At 46.4% G+C, this 13,303-nt stretch overlaps 1 protein-coding gene across 1 annotated transcript in view; it reads left to right on the top strand.

Moving 5' to 3' along the window:
* The window catches only part of Kkv (hyaluronan synthase-like protein kkv), a 101,512-nt gene that overhangs the window by 36,890 nt on the left and 51,319 nt on the right, over positions 1–13,303 (top strand). Inside the window, exon 2 of the mRNA XM_077700592.1 lies at positions 6,803–7,022. Coding sequence (XP_077556718.1) covers positions 6,925–7,022 — 98 coding nt within the window. The 5' untranslated portion in view covers positions 6,803–6,924. The remainder of the gene's footprint in view (positions 1–6,802; positions 7,023–13,303) is intronic.

The raw sequence follows: 13,303 nt of genomic DNA, 5'->3' as shown, positions 1-13,303 counted from the left end.
ATCAGGTCAGAAAAAAATGTTATATCTAGAGCCTCTACGGGCCGTAAGTGATAAGAGAAGAAAAGCGCAAAGGCCCTCCTCTCCGCTCAGTGCTGCTACTTCGAGCTCGCCAATTATGTGGCGATGGTGTCACGGCAACTCCGTGCTACGTGTTAACCTTAGCGGTAATACCGGCTCTGTAATCTTTCCTCCCAGTGCGAGCTTATTAAGTTATTAACGCCGCTAAAGGTCAAGGAGGGGGTGCTTACATAAACTTACAGAACGTGGCGCAAGCAGTTCTCCAAGTCACTGTAATGATCCTTGACTGAGTTCGCACTCTTTAAAAATTTCCCGATGCAGAAACTGTTTGCTTGCGTAAACTCCATCAACACCCAACACAAGGCACACCTGTGTTTCTGTTTCCGATATGCGCAGACGTGAGCAGGATGACCTCCCAGCGTCGCCTTCTATATTCCACACGTCTCGGGTATTTGGTACTCGAAAAGCGATTATACCAAACCGCGTGACGGGCTTTCAGGCCGTATAACATTAACAGCACTTATAAGCCCGCGCCTCCGAGACGGAGCTTATATAGAGTGCGTTTAAGTGACTGACTTCAACTGCAATGCATTGTGTGGCAGCCCCGCCATCTGCAGACTGTGGCCGCCAAGGCCGCACCGCTCGTTCAAGCCCTGCCCGCGTGCGCAACGATGTACGCTTAAATGGCGCCCGTCCTGCAAGGCTGCGCCGCACTGTGTTGGCGGCGTGCTGCCGCTGGGTGCGATTCCCTCTCTGACTGGCCAAGCTGATCGCGATTCCTGGGACGGCTGGGAGCTTTAAGGACTTGTTGCGCAACTGTCCGTCACAGGTTCCGAACTTTTTTCTTGTTTCTCTTGATTCTTTTTGTCTGACATGTAACACGCCTGACACGACGTCAAACGCCATAGTGGGGGCGTTGCGGCAGCTGCCGTTTGCTGATGCAATTCTTTGTTTAATCATATTTTATTAACATTTAACACATCACTGCGATTGCAAGTATAAGGATGTTAACTTGATGGAAGGATGAAATCAGGAAATTCAAAGACAAGACGGGACTCAGGTCTCGCTAAACAGGAACGGCTCGAGGAACATGGGAGAGGCGTTCTTTCTGCAGTGGACACAAGCGAGATGATGATGATGATGATGATGATGATGATGATACGTTACTAGGCGATCGTATTGAATACTTCTTGCAGTTTGCTTGGGCTTTTGCAGAAATTCGGAGTTGGGGCGAGCGTCTATCATTAAACCACTTTTAATACCCTTGCAACTTTTGGCGTTTTCAGCAATTTTCTTCAACCGAAGTCTAGCTGGCGGTTTTCAAAGCAGTGTTGCGGAGATACCGCTCCATAATTAGAACGTCTCCGGATTCATTCCACTTTTTCGCGACCCCGGTATGAAATGGGAATGGGATGCCGACACGGCTTGGAGGAATGGAATGGGAATGGAATTAGGCACCTCTTCCCTGAATAAAATGGGAATGGAATGGGCCCAGCTTTTAGACTGGCTGTGTCGATCCTAAGCTGCGAACGACAGCCAAGAGGGCTCTGGAACCAGCATATAACTGCAACCCAAGAAGGCCTATCGGTGTCTAGTTTTCCGGCGGCTGCTGTGAACCCGTGGACGAAAGTGGTGACTCCCAGTGAATCCGCCAAAAGAGAAGCTCTAGACAGGTAAAGTGTTTCTGGCACCAAAGTGACTACTCCGCGCGACTACTGTCGTACTCCGAAGCCGCGCAATCGTCGAAACCCTGAACAGCAAGCGCGGCCACCCTTCCCCGCCATGGAGATTCCAACCTCTGCTGCCGGGGATCTCATCTTACTGGGTCACATAAATGAGCAATATCTTACGCGCCAGTTGTCTGTCTCAGATAAAGCAAAACGTAATGTGCCGAAATAAAATACGACATTTCAACAAATTGGGGGCGATTACGACACGGTAACACTCCAATTCCAGTGCGACCGGATTATTTCAAAGCGTTGACACACCTGTGCCGTCATGGCATTTGTCACCCGTTCACGCCCCAACAGTGAAGTTCAGGAGTTCCATTTTAATTTAACCCTTACAAGTTTTACTTCGCGCACAGAACGCGTGCTATAATGTGTGTGACGCGGACTGCTGGCAGGCGGTGTAGTGGGAAGGGCGGCACGATTGGGAACCTTTTTTGGGTGAGCCTCTCTAAAGCATTGCGTGGCCAAAGGGGTCAAAAACACGCTGTCCACGTGTATGCATGTACGCGAGATGATGATGTATTTAAAAACTTCATTGGACAAGGGGTGGCGCGGTGGCCTAAGAAAAGATGCGAAAATGTCGAAACGTAACCAGCCAAACAGCTGGCGAGGAAGGGGTTGACGCGGGCATACCATGGCCCGAAGTTAATCCTAACATGCACGATTTTAAGTTCAGCGTCTTTAACCGGTATACCCACAGCGTGACGCCCAATGAGTTTGCCGTTGCGTGGTGCGTCGTCAAGCTGAACGATAAGGTATCCTGACGTTAAGCCTGAACATAGGTATAACAAGAGCGATTGTCGAAGTCTCTTGATCATAACAAGAGAGAAGAAAGAAAAAACGCAAGGGAAAAAATGACAACGATGAAAGGGTAGAAATACTATCTTTAGGGGTGCCACATTATTCGCGACACCTTACACTTAGCAACGCTAAACTCAACCAGAACAAAACTTAGCAGCAGTAAATTTCGCTACATAACTCGGTGACAAACGCGAAGAGCCGTGATGCTCGCGCATTATCACACCACAAGAAAAAGCATCGTTCTCACGATAGTCATTTTTATATACCTTTCTCTGCACGAGCTGCCAGCAAGTGGTACAATCCCTTAACTTTGGCGACGTGCATGCGTATTTTTGCAGTTCTCAACGCGTTTGATAACGCCAGCGTTATTTTGCGTTCGTAGGTAACCTGGTGACAGCCACCAAAAAGTAATTTCTATGTCGAGGAAGTACAGGAATAGAATTGAACTTCCCGGTCATTCCAGGAGGGGGAATGCGCAAAATCTTGGCGTTCCGCGGATTTGAAAGGTACGGAATATCGAAAAGTTTAATTCCTCGGAATGGAATTGAAACAGAATGGGGCTGCACATTTCGCAAGCAACAGTTTCAAGCCGGTAATACTACGCGACGTATAAAGTTTACGGTAATACAGAAAAGAAAACAGCGTAGGTGTAGAGTTAAAGTACTTTCATTCCCTCTCCTGTCATTTTTTTTTCTTCATTTTTTTTTAATTGAAGGCGTGCGGGATTTGGGAGGCATCCGCTGCTTACAACGCCCGGTTTGTGGCCTAATGCAATGTTCAGACTACCGACGTAACAGCCATATCGTGGGCTATGGACGTAAAATAACGGCTTTTCACGCAGTTCGATTGGCTGAGAGGTCAAATGGCGTCACCATTTAGAGATATTACGGCAGTTGCGACAACAGACTGAACCTGGCGTCATAGGGCACATAACGCTTTCACGTTAGTGATGCATATTTGTTTTCTGGTGGTTACTCCGCAAATCAAAATATCAGGCTGCTTTGCGAAAATAATAAAAATCAACGAAACAGGACGTGTCACAGCAACTAAGGCTGAGGCTGCTATTTTTACAAGCGAGACGGAGATAACGCGCCTCCCTTTTTTTCTGGGCATTGGCGTGACGTTTTGCGCTTCGTGGCCAGTGCTGCATACTGTTTGTCTCTAAGGGGTTCGCAGTCGCGGGCTTATGTATTTTTTATTGCGTTGTAAGCCTCAATGTTCACTTTCGGTTGGCTCGGTAACCTTTGTGCGGAGCACGACCGGCTCTATAGATCGTAATGCGGAGTGCGCGGCGTGGTTACTCAGTACTGCATTACTGATTACTCAGTGCCCGTCGAATGAGGGCTGAGTCACGTCCGCTAATGTCGCAATATGCAGGGACGAAAGATCCCGCCAGACTGCGCTCTCTATGCCAGGGAGGGACGATAAGTACAACCCAAACAAAGTAAACGTGCTTACCAATGTGCCTCTAACGCTATGCGTGCTTCTTGTACCCATGCTCAGGACCTGTAGCTTTGTCGGACTTAGGTGACAGGAACCTGCCGCTGACGCATGATTGAGTAGTTTCGGTATACGTCCAAGCTACACAAGTATTCGCGCGCGTATGCAGACATGTGTATGAGCGTTCAGATTCAAATGTGTCGTATTTTTGATAATAACAATGAACAATCAAACAATCAATCAGTCAGTCAGTCAATCAATCAATCAATCAATCAATCAATCAATCAATCAATCAATCAATCAATCAATCAATCAATCAATCAATCAATCAATCAATCAATCAATCAATCAATCAATCAATGTTCATTAACAGCCGGTAACAGTAACAGCCGAAGCGTTCGTGCTGGCCCATTGAGAGGGAAAAATTCAGCACTGAAATACATAAACAGTTTGCAAATAAACAGTCAGTGAGCAAAAAAAGAAACTACAAAAACGGCAAAGAAGAATAAATATAAAATAGTGTAATCCAACCGACATTACACAATCAATTCGGGCTGACGCACAGGGAGGGTACAAGACCGCAATGGATAGCATCAACAGCTGGCAAATAAACACTCAGTGAGCAAAAAAATAAGAAGAAACTACAACTGCCAAGAAGAATAAAAATAAAAGAGTGCAATTTAACCAACCTTGCACAATCAATAGAAACTGTAATGTCTGGTCCACTGCAAAAAGACATCTTACAATAAGCGTAACGATAAGGAAAGGTGAGTAAGTGAAAAGAAGAAAGTGTTTACAAGATCCGCGTAGCGTAATTTTCAGCTTCAAATGAACGCATCAAATGAATACGGCATTTTATAATGATAAAAAAGACAGAAGAAAAATTTTAGGATAATTAATAATAATAATAATAATAATAATAATAATAATAATAATAATAATAATAATAATAATAATAATAACAGCTATAATAGCAGTTTCGTTCACATCACCTCCCGCATACATGATGCTGGAGGCCTGCAGAAAAAGGCTGACATAACGGCAGCTTGACAGTACCGCAGCCCCTCGCATTGTCAACATTAGGCAGTGGTCAGCGAAGTCATAAAATGTAACATAGAAATAGAAAACGCTTCTTGTATGCACAAATAAAATTTGTGCATACAAGAAGCAAAGAAATCCATTCAAATTAACGGTATCGCATTACAAGACGCGGATATAACAAACCACATGCGCCGAAACTTTGCACAATACATGTACCTGTTAATTGCACATCAAATTGTTACATTAACAGAGCTAAGTGCGCACAAAGGTGTCACTCAAAATAAGAGTTCCGTTTCGACAACAGTTATACTTCCGGAGATATATGAAGAGCTTTTTTTCGAGATCAGTCACATCCAACCGAGCATAATTGCAGAAGCCAGCGAACATTTCGGTAACGTGTGTAAATGCTACGCTGTCAAAGCTAATTTCCCCTAACTGACCTGTAGAGCATATCATATAATAGCTTTGAGGGCGTTTCATTTAGGAATAGTCAAAATTGTTTACTTGTTTCTGGAATTCTATTCAGGTGGATATGACTGGTTTCGAAAAAAAAAAAAGCTCAAGGAGCAGCGAAAACATATCGTTAGTGAGATTTTTTTTCTTATTAGCTGAAGTGGTGGTGAAGTTTTCTAAAAGCAATCTTTTCAGGTTGTATGTTTTCTTTGTGCAATGTATTAAGCAGTCTCGGTGGTTCGTTTTTTAATATTTGTAGACCGTATGTTGTCTTACATGCGTCAACTTCCCACCTCTCAAAATTTCCTGCGCTAGATGTGGTAGAGTGTTCTTTTGCATTCCCTAACTGGTACAAGAAACTCGTATTATTCTTTTTCTCTTGTTCATATTGGTTGCATATGCGGCAATCACAAACCTTAGTAAGAGGCAATGCATTATACGTAGAAAATAAACCTGCAGAGGAAAACCACTTGGGGACATTGGAAACAGCGTGAAAAACTGATTTTGCAGAATGTGAACCTTATGTTGATTTTCCTGTGTCATTGAGACCCGAAGCAAAGGACGATAATTGCGTGTTGAACAAAAAGTATTATACAGTATCGTCTTTAAATAACGTGGTTCAGGTACACGAGTTCAACTGCTTATGAAAGTGTTTTTGTTAAATGATTTTTTTGTCAAACTTATAGAAACTTATATCTACAAATATTATACTTATAATTACACAATTACTCCTACAAACAGTTTTTATATTTATATGGCCCGGGTGTGCGTGCGTGAAGGAATATGTGAGATCATGAGTTCATATAGTTTTAGGTAATCCTGAATGTGCAGTTCATGTTCTTTTCCTGCATCTTACGCCTTCACATGAACGTACGCCCATGCGTATTCTAACGGTGCCGTTCGATAGCACGCTGTGAGCTATACTAATCTAGTTCGGGGGATCAAAGGGGGGATTGACTAATGCAACTGACGTGTAGTGAAGTTCCTTCCTTTCTTTCTTTTTCCATTCATTCATTCATTCATTCATTCATTCATTCATTCATTCATTCATTCATTCATTCATTCATTCATTCATTCATTCATTAACTTCACGCGCCTGACGTTCTTGAGTGTATCGTGGATGGCTATCTCGCATGCATTCAGTGCCGCATACTTGCGGCATTTTTAAGGATTATCTTTTCGACTTTTATTGTGCTTCTTTACTGACATATCATGCGCTTTTATAATCTAGTTCAAAGCTGCTGGCGCCTTTCCGCATTATGGCCGATGTCTCCATCCCATTAAAAATTTTTTCTCTGCCTCTCTTTCAATTGTAACAGCGAGGGGCGAGTGACGTCGCGATGCGGTGACGCCAGTTCGATCCAAGGGGGCGTCGGACCCCGGAGGAGACTTGTGAGGGAGACGGGGGCGGCAGCGCGCCCTCCCCCCACCGGGTGGCGCCATGAAGACCGGCACCAAGGACGGCGGCCTGCTCTCGGACGAGGACAACTCCTTCGACGAAGACGACGAGGCCACGCCGCTGAACGCCGCCTACGCCAGGCAAGTGACCTCTCACCTACCCTAACGCGTCGTTGGGGGTTTCTAAACGTAACCCACCACATAGTATAAGCTCGGCTGCAGCACGTGCCTTCGGTGCGGGGGTGGTTCATCACTGGACTGACATGCAGCGTGCTGGTGTGGAAACGGCGAATAGAGAGCGCCGTACAGCGATGCGACCGATAAGACTTGCCGAGGACTGTTTCTGCTAGCTACTCTAACCAGTTTCTGATGTATTATATTAGTCTTGCTCCTTCCCCTCCGCTGCTTGGGTGTGACAAGACGCAGGTAGTAGGTACATTTAGTTTGTTGGAGTTAGTTGACGGGGGGGGGGGAGGTTATATGTGAAAAAATTACACCGCCAATTTTCCTCTGCGGGAAAAAAATGGAACAAATAAAGCACTTCACTAGATTATATTTGCAGGTTTTTTAATATTATTTATTCCTTTCATTCTTCTCCCGAACCTTTGATGATCCCCCGTATCTAAGGCGACAAAACCAGTTAAGGACAGAATGGACACCCCTGGGATCTCTCAAACACGGGAGCTGGTCGGGGGAGACATCTTGTTCGAAACAATAAATGTTCAAATCCAGCGTTCAAATTTCTCATTCAAACGCTCAGTCTCAGGGAAGACGGCGGTCAGGTCGTAGTTATGGACGTATGCGCGACGCGTAACAAACTACCACGAGGGCAAGATTTCTCTCCTGAATACTCGTCAGCTCTTAAACCTTGGCCGCCACGCATACCACAGCATTCGGTGCGTGGTACAATGAGCGTGGCACGTTCACGCACAGAAAAAAGTTGTCCACAGATGTCTCGCGCATTCCGTAGCTTCTAGAATGCACGCAAGCTTGACAACACTTCGTCCTCGATAGCAAACGATAATAAAAAAATGACGTTAATATGACGTTAATATGACGTTAATCACATCACGTTAACAATAGCGTTTTAAGGAGCGGGCACCTATTCTTGAGCCAGTAAGATCCCGTTCATTCGCGCAGTATCACTTAAATTTTATTTGCGCAATCATTTAAAGCCGCCTATTTGAAATACTATGCGCAAGAAAAAAGTTGACGCGTTAAGTGCGTACTTTAGGTCCTAATCGGTTTTGTCCGTTACTTCCTCTCTACCTCCACCCCTTATCTCTCTCTCTCTCTCTCTCTCTCTCTCTCTACACTACACATGATAGGCCAGACTTCCTTCCCCTTTACTCTTACTCCCCTGACTGCAAACGCAAACTTTGCAAGTGTGGACTCAAGACCAATCACTGGCACGACTATCTCGTCCCGCTATTGCCTCCTTCGAACGAAAAGAAAAGTGGATGGCGGCATAAAGACGACTCAGGGAGAGGCCAGCTAAAACCGTCGCGATAACAATGCACTCAGAACAAACGTTCCACTGACGCCAGTAAAATTATGGAACACCTGAAAGGCAAAGTCAAGGACCCACTCCTCTTGTAGATGCAGGCAAAACATGAGCTGAAGCGACGGGTACTGAGCGGGTTAACATTCCATCGACTCACTTGACACAGCAAGAGGCATTCCGCGAAGCGGGGGCCCAATAACACGGTGGCTCCTTTGACCGCTCCCGAGAGGTCATGGCCCTTTGCAAAGACTCGCCGACAAAAGGTTCTCCCAGGGTTCCCAGTGTGCTGAATAATGACGCAACTCGCTCCATGCCAGCGTAATAAGCCGTCAACGACCAACCTTCCGTTCGACTACAGCGCGTTCGACGCCGCGAGAGGGCGCCGACTACGCTGAAACCCAAAGGGTTAGGAGGGAGAAAACCACGGAGAAGCGCGGGACACGCGACGCGATCAGCCTATCTGTCTTCAAAGGTGCGCGCTCAAGAGCGCTTAGCGAAGCCATCGACATCTCGCGCTGTTATTTCAATTTCAAGGATGGCTCTTGACGGGTAATGGAAAAAGGATAAGCCAGACCTGCATGCCACTACTGCAGGGCGTATTCTGTGCACTGGAAATTCCATGTAGTGGCCTGCGGGGAAATTGCCCCCCCCCCCCCTCTCTACCGGCCCTATGACTGGCGCTACTAAGCCCCTACAGTATATGTGCCCCTCCCCTCTGCATTCGTCCATGCCCCACCTACTCTCCATTTTTCAAACCTGAATCCGCCTCGGCTTCTGCACGAACACAGCGCGTTCCGGGTTTTGTTTCACCGTCCGCTGTCTCAGCACTGCTTAACCGGCGCCGCGAACATGGGCTTAAAGGCTGCAGGGGTTTTCCCTGTCTGCGCATAAAATTTATGGCGAGTACTCGCGCGTCGCGAGGATTACCCGGATATGCGCTTGCGTCTGTTTTGGTCAGGAGGCCACAGCAGGTTAACGATTTACTTTTTCTCTTCGCACCGATCCAGCGTGGACGAACACCGATCTCGCTGTAACGCTTCTTCCATTAGGAGGGATTTGCCAGAGCTTTTGTTGGAATTTATGGCGCCGAAAACAACGTGGAGTTGCTGGAAGAGGCTGCTGGAGATATAAAGGGGGAGATGGGGGGGGGGGGGTAGCAAATAATAATATGAACGGCCTCTGGCTGCGCTTGTATTACTGGCCACGCTGGCCGGTGAAACACCGGCATGGAGCGAAGAACGAGCCGAGGACGTGGTAAAGCACTGGTCGCTGCGTGCGAAACATTCAAGCGAACATGCAGAGAGCAAATAGGAGATGACGGAGGCAATCAGCCAAGATCTCGACAGCCGAGCTACCGTCCCAGATCCACATTCTTAGAGCCACGAGGACCTTCCAGGCGCATTGTAAGTGGTTCCGCTCCCTTGATCGCTGACACGCACAACTGCAACTCCCCCCGACAGATTGTTGCCTCGAAGAGGCGTACCGGAGTCCAGTTCTTCGACCCCTCCATCCGCACGCCCTGCTCACCCTTTCGCAAGCATTTTCTTTGCCGGCCCGCCTGAACGAGAGAAAAAAAGAGAAAAAAAAAATCAACACGAGACAGAGACGGAGCTGAGAGCAGGCGGGAGGTTCACGCCGACTAAACTCCGACTGTAGTTGGCAACGGCGGCCTCTTGATTCGGTGGGCGTTGCTCTTAGGGTGGACGCGCTCGCGTCCGTCACTGCAGAAGCTCCCTGCCTGTCTTACCATGGGCCCGCTTCGCACGGGCCCCCCCAACCCCCATCCAGAGTTCAGTTCGTCCATGCAGCGATTTGTCGCTCCTTTCAGAGGCCCTACCGTTGGCTTTTACTGCTACCTCAAGATCGTGATCAGCGCTGCCCTAGCCACTCCTGGCGTCGCCGTGCCTTTTGAAAACTCCCGCCTTACATTGTTCCTCGATCAAGCGTGGTTACCACTTATGAGGCGCTAGCTGCGGTGAAAATGCGCGCCGAGGGATTTGGACGTTGTCCAGCTCCCTCCCTGATGACACACCTGGCCGTGGACGTACTTCGCACTGCTGCATGGACGAGTATCCTGGAATGCAAATGGCAGGCATACGCGTTGCCTGAAATGTGGGTTAGTAGACAGAGGGTACCAATTGTCGTGCAGGCTGATTCTCACAATGCTCGCCGCATTTTCTCCTATCATTGTGCCGCTGCCCTTGATTTTTCTGCCACTGATGACAGCAGACAGGCGATGAGGGGAATCGTTTCTTGCTTAGACGTTAATTTTTATGCGCAGGATTATTTTCTAGCAGCATCTCTAAAGTGTGTCTGAGGCGCAGGCTGTAGTGGTCTTGAACATTGAAAACGTTTAACACTTCTTATACATACATCATACATATATATATATACATATATATATATAGCGATGAATAAGTTCCGGGATTCGGTTTCAAAAATACACGAGAGGGTAGACACACGTATGAAAACGATGATCGAACTAACGTTTCGACCGGGGTCCGGTTTTCGTCCGGTCTTTTTTTTTTTTTTTTTACTCTGACGAAGACCGGACCCCGGTCGAAACGTTAGTTCGATCATCGTTTTCATACGTGTGTCTACCCTCTCGTGTACATATATATATATATATATATATATATATATATATATATATATATATATATATATATATATATATATATATATATATATATATATATATATATATATATATATAAATATAATATATATATATATATATATATATATATATATATATATATATATATATATATATATATATATATATATATATATATATATATATATATATATATATATATATATATATATATATATATATATATATATATATATATATATATATATATATATATATAATTTTCAGCCACTGGAAACCACAGAAATGGGCTTGCTGAAACATGGGTTCCTAGGTCAAGCGCTAAACATCTAGTGCGGATAACTGAGACCGGTTGGTCATCAGGGCAACAGGGTGGCTACCAAGAGACGAGACTGGGAGAAGTAAGGAAAGGTTATTGGGGGATTGGGGAATCACAAAAAAAATCTGGTGGCAGAGAATGGACTCAGTTATTGCAGCACTGGAGTAGTTGGATGTCAGTGGGAGAGGTCATTGTACTTCAGCGGACTGGAGTATGATGATAATGGTGGTGATGAGGATGATGATGATTACCGCTGCAATTAGGTGGTTACAGTCACTTCAGAAGCCGTGAACGTGATGATTGAACACGAACTGAGTTGTACGATGGTGTTTTTTGCATGGGTAACACATGCCCTTGTAACAGGCAAAGCTGGGTTATCCACTAAGCGCTGTGCAAGGCACTTTCCAAGCTCCCTGAATCACTCCAGATGACGGCCTTCTAGCCGCGCGCTGAGCACATACTCCGGCAGCAAAGACGTCATTTATCTAGTTTTCTTTTCGCAATAACTCATTCAGAAAAAACTTACAGACTATCACGAAAACGCAGCACAATGAAGTCGACTGCTGCGTTTTATTTCATTTTTTTCTTGGTGAAGTAAGGTTGGAAGTATTCCCAGGTTTACACGCTCACGAAGCCTGCGTTGCAAAATTACCGCAAATCTGCCCATCATGCATATTGCTAACTGACAGAACCAGTCTCGTTTCGAGCTCGAGGGTCACGCGTTTTGCTCGTGCCGCGATGACCGCATCGGCTTCAAGGATCTGTGGCATGGGTATCTGCGGCGCGGGTTACGACGCTTGTAAAACGCATTCTTACATTTCAATGCGTTGCAAAACGTACCATATCGTAATGCAACTGAAAAGTAACAGGGCAAACAAAGCCAAACTGAGCAGAATGCGTGGTATCAGCCGTCATGGCAAATGAAATATTTTTTAAGAGCAAAAAGGCAGAGCAAGACAATGCATCGTTCCTTCGGAGCAAGCATCGTGCAAAGAACTCCGGAAGCGAACGGGAAGCAACAGACAATGGCGAGCAAACAAGAAAAGCTGACCTGGCGTTCGCCTTATCGGCCGTGTACTTCGCTTTAACTGTGATGGATTACCCCTTTCTTTGCCCTCAAGAAAGCGGCAATGGCCAAGCAAGCTGCGCCCTTTTTCTCTCCCTCTCTCTTGCTCTTTTTTATTTTCTCCTCGAGAATAGGCTTTCGGTGGACGAGCTCTTCGCGGGCGCACCAATCGAGTGGTACACTTTGATCGATAGTCGCCGCCGCTTCGGACTCTCGAGCGGTTGCGGTGGTGGGCGAGTGAGCAGGCGTCGACGACGAACGAGGTCGTGCAATCTGGTCATCTTGCGAGGTGGCGGGAATCCGGATTCACGCCGCCGTCTTTCCCGCACCGACACGAATTCGACCAGCCACGCTCCCGCGCATCGACAGAAGATGCTGCAGGAGGGAGGAGAAAAAAGAGTGCTCGAAGGCATAACCTGTTTCGGCCACCGCGGATGAATCACGCGTTGTAGACGACTGCTTTCTCGCGCGAAAACCAGTCATTGTACTCATCTCATACGCAATGTACAACCGCTTCTGATGCAGAACAAAATGTAAAATGAGGGGTAAGGGAAGGATGCACTGTGGCCACGAAATCTGTTGCGTAGAGGTGGAACAGATGGCGTAGGATTTAAGTTTTCCGCTCGGGGGATTGCAACCGACAGCGAAACTGGTTTTTCTAGGTTGACATGAACAAGCCGTAATGTGTGGTAGTTGGCAGCATCCATGATAAAAACCGCCCAACGACTCCACCACTGTCAAGTGTATCCCACAACGCCGCGCACGTGTTGTGCCCTGCACTTGGCAAAAGTTTATCGTGATGGGATTTTAATTGTCGTTAAACAAACGACAAGTCTCTAGGCAAAAGAGTAATCATAAGAATGGTTTTAAGGGTGCTTGAGGAAGCCGCCGGGCGTGCACGACTTGAACGAGA

Source organism: Haemaphysalis longicornis, unplaced genomic scaffold, assembly GCF_048455015.1.
Source record: "Haemaphysalis longicornis isolate Haplotype H1 unplaced genomic scaffold, Haemaphysalis longicornis Haplotype H1 scaffold_2, whole genome shotgun sequence".
NCBI lineage: Eukaryota > Metazoa > Arthropoda > Arachnida > Ixodida > Ixodidae > Haemaphysalis > Haemaphysalis longicornis.
The sequence above is the reverse complement of the archived record's forward strand: the minus strand, read 5'-3'. Positions and strand labels throughout refer to the sequence as shown.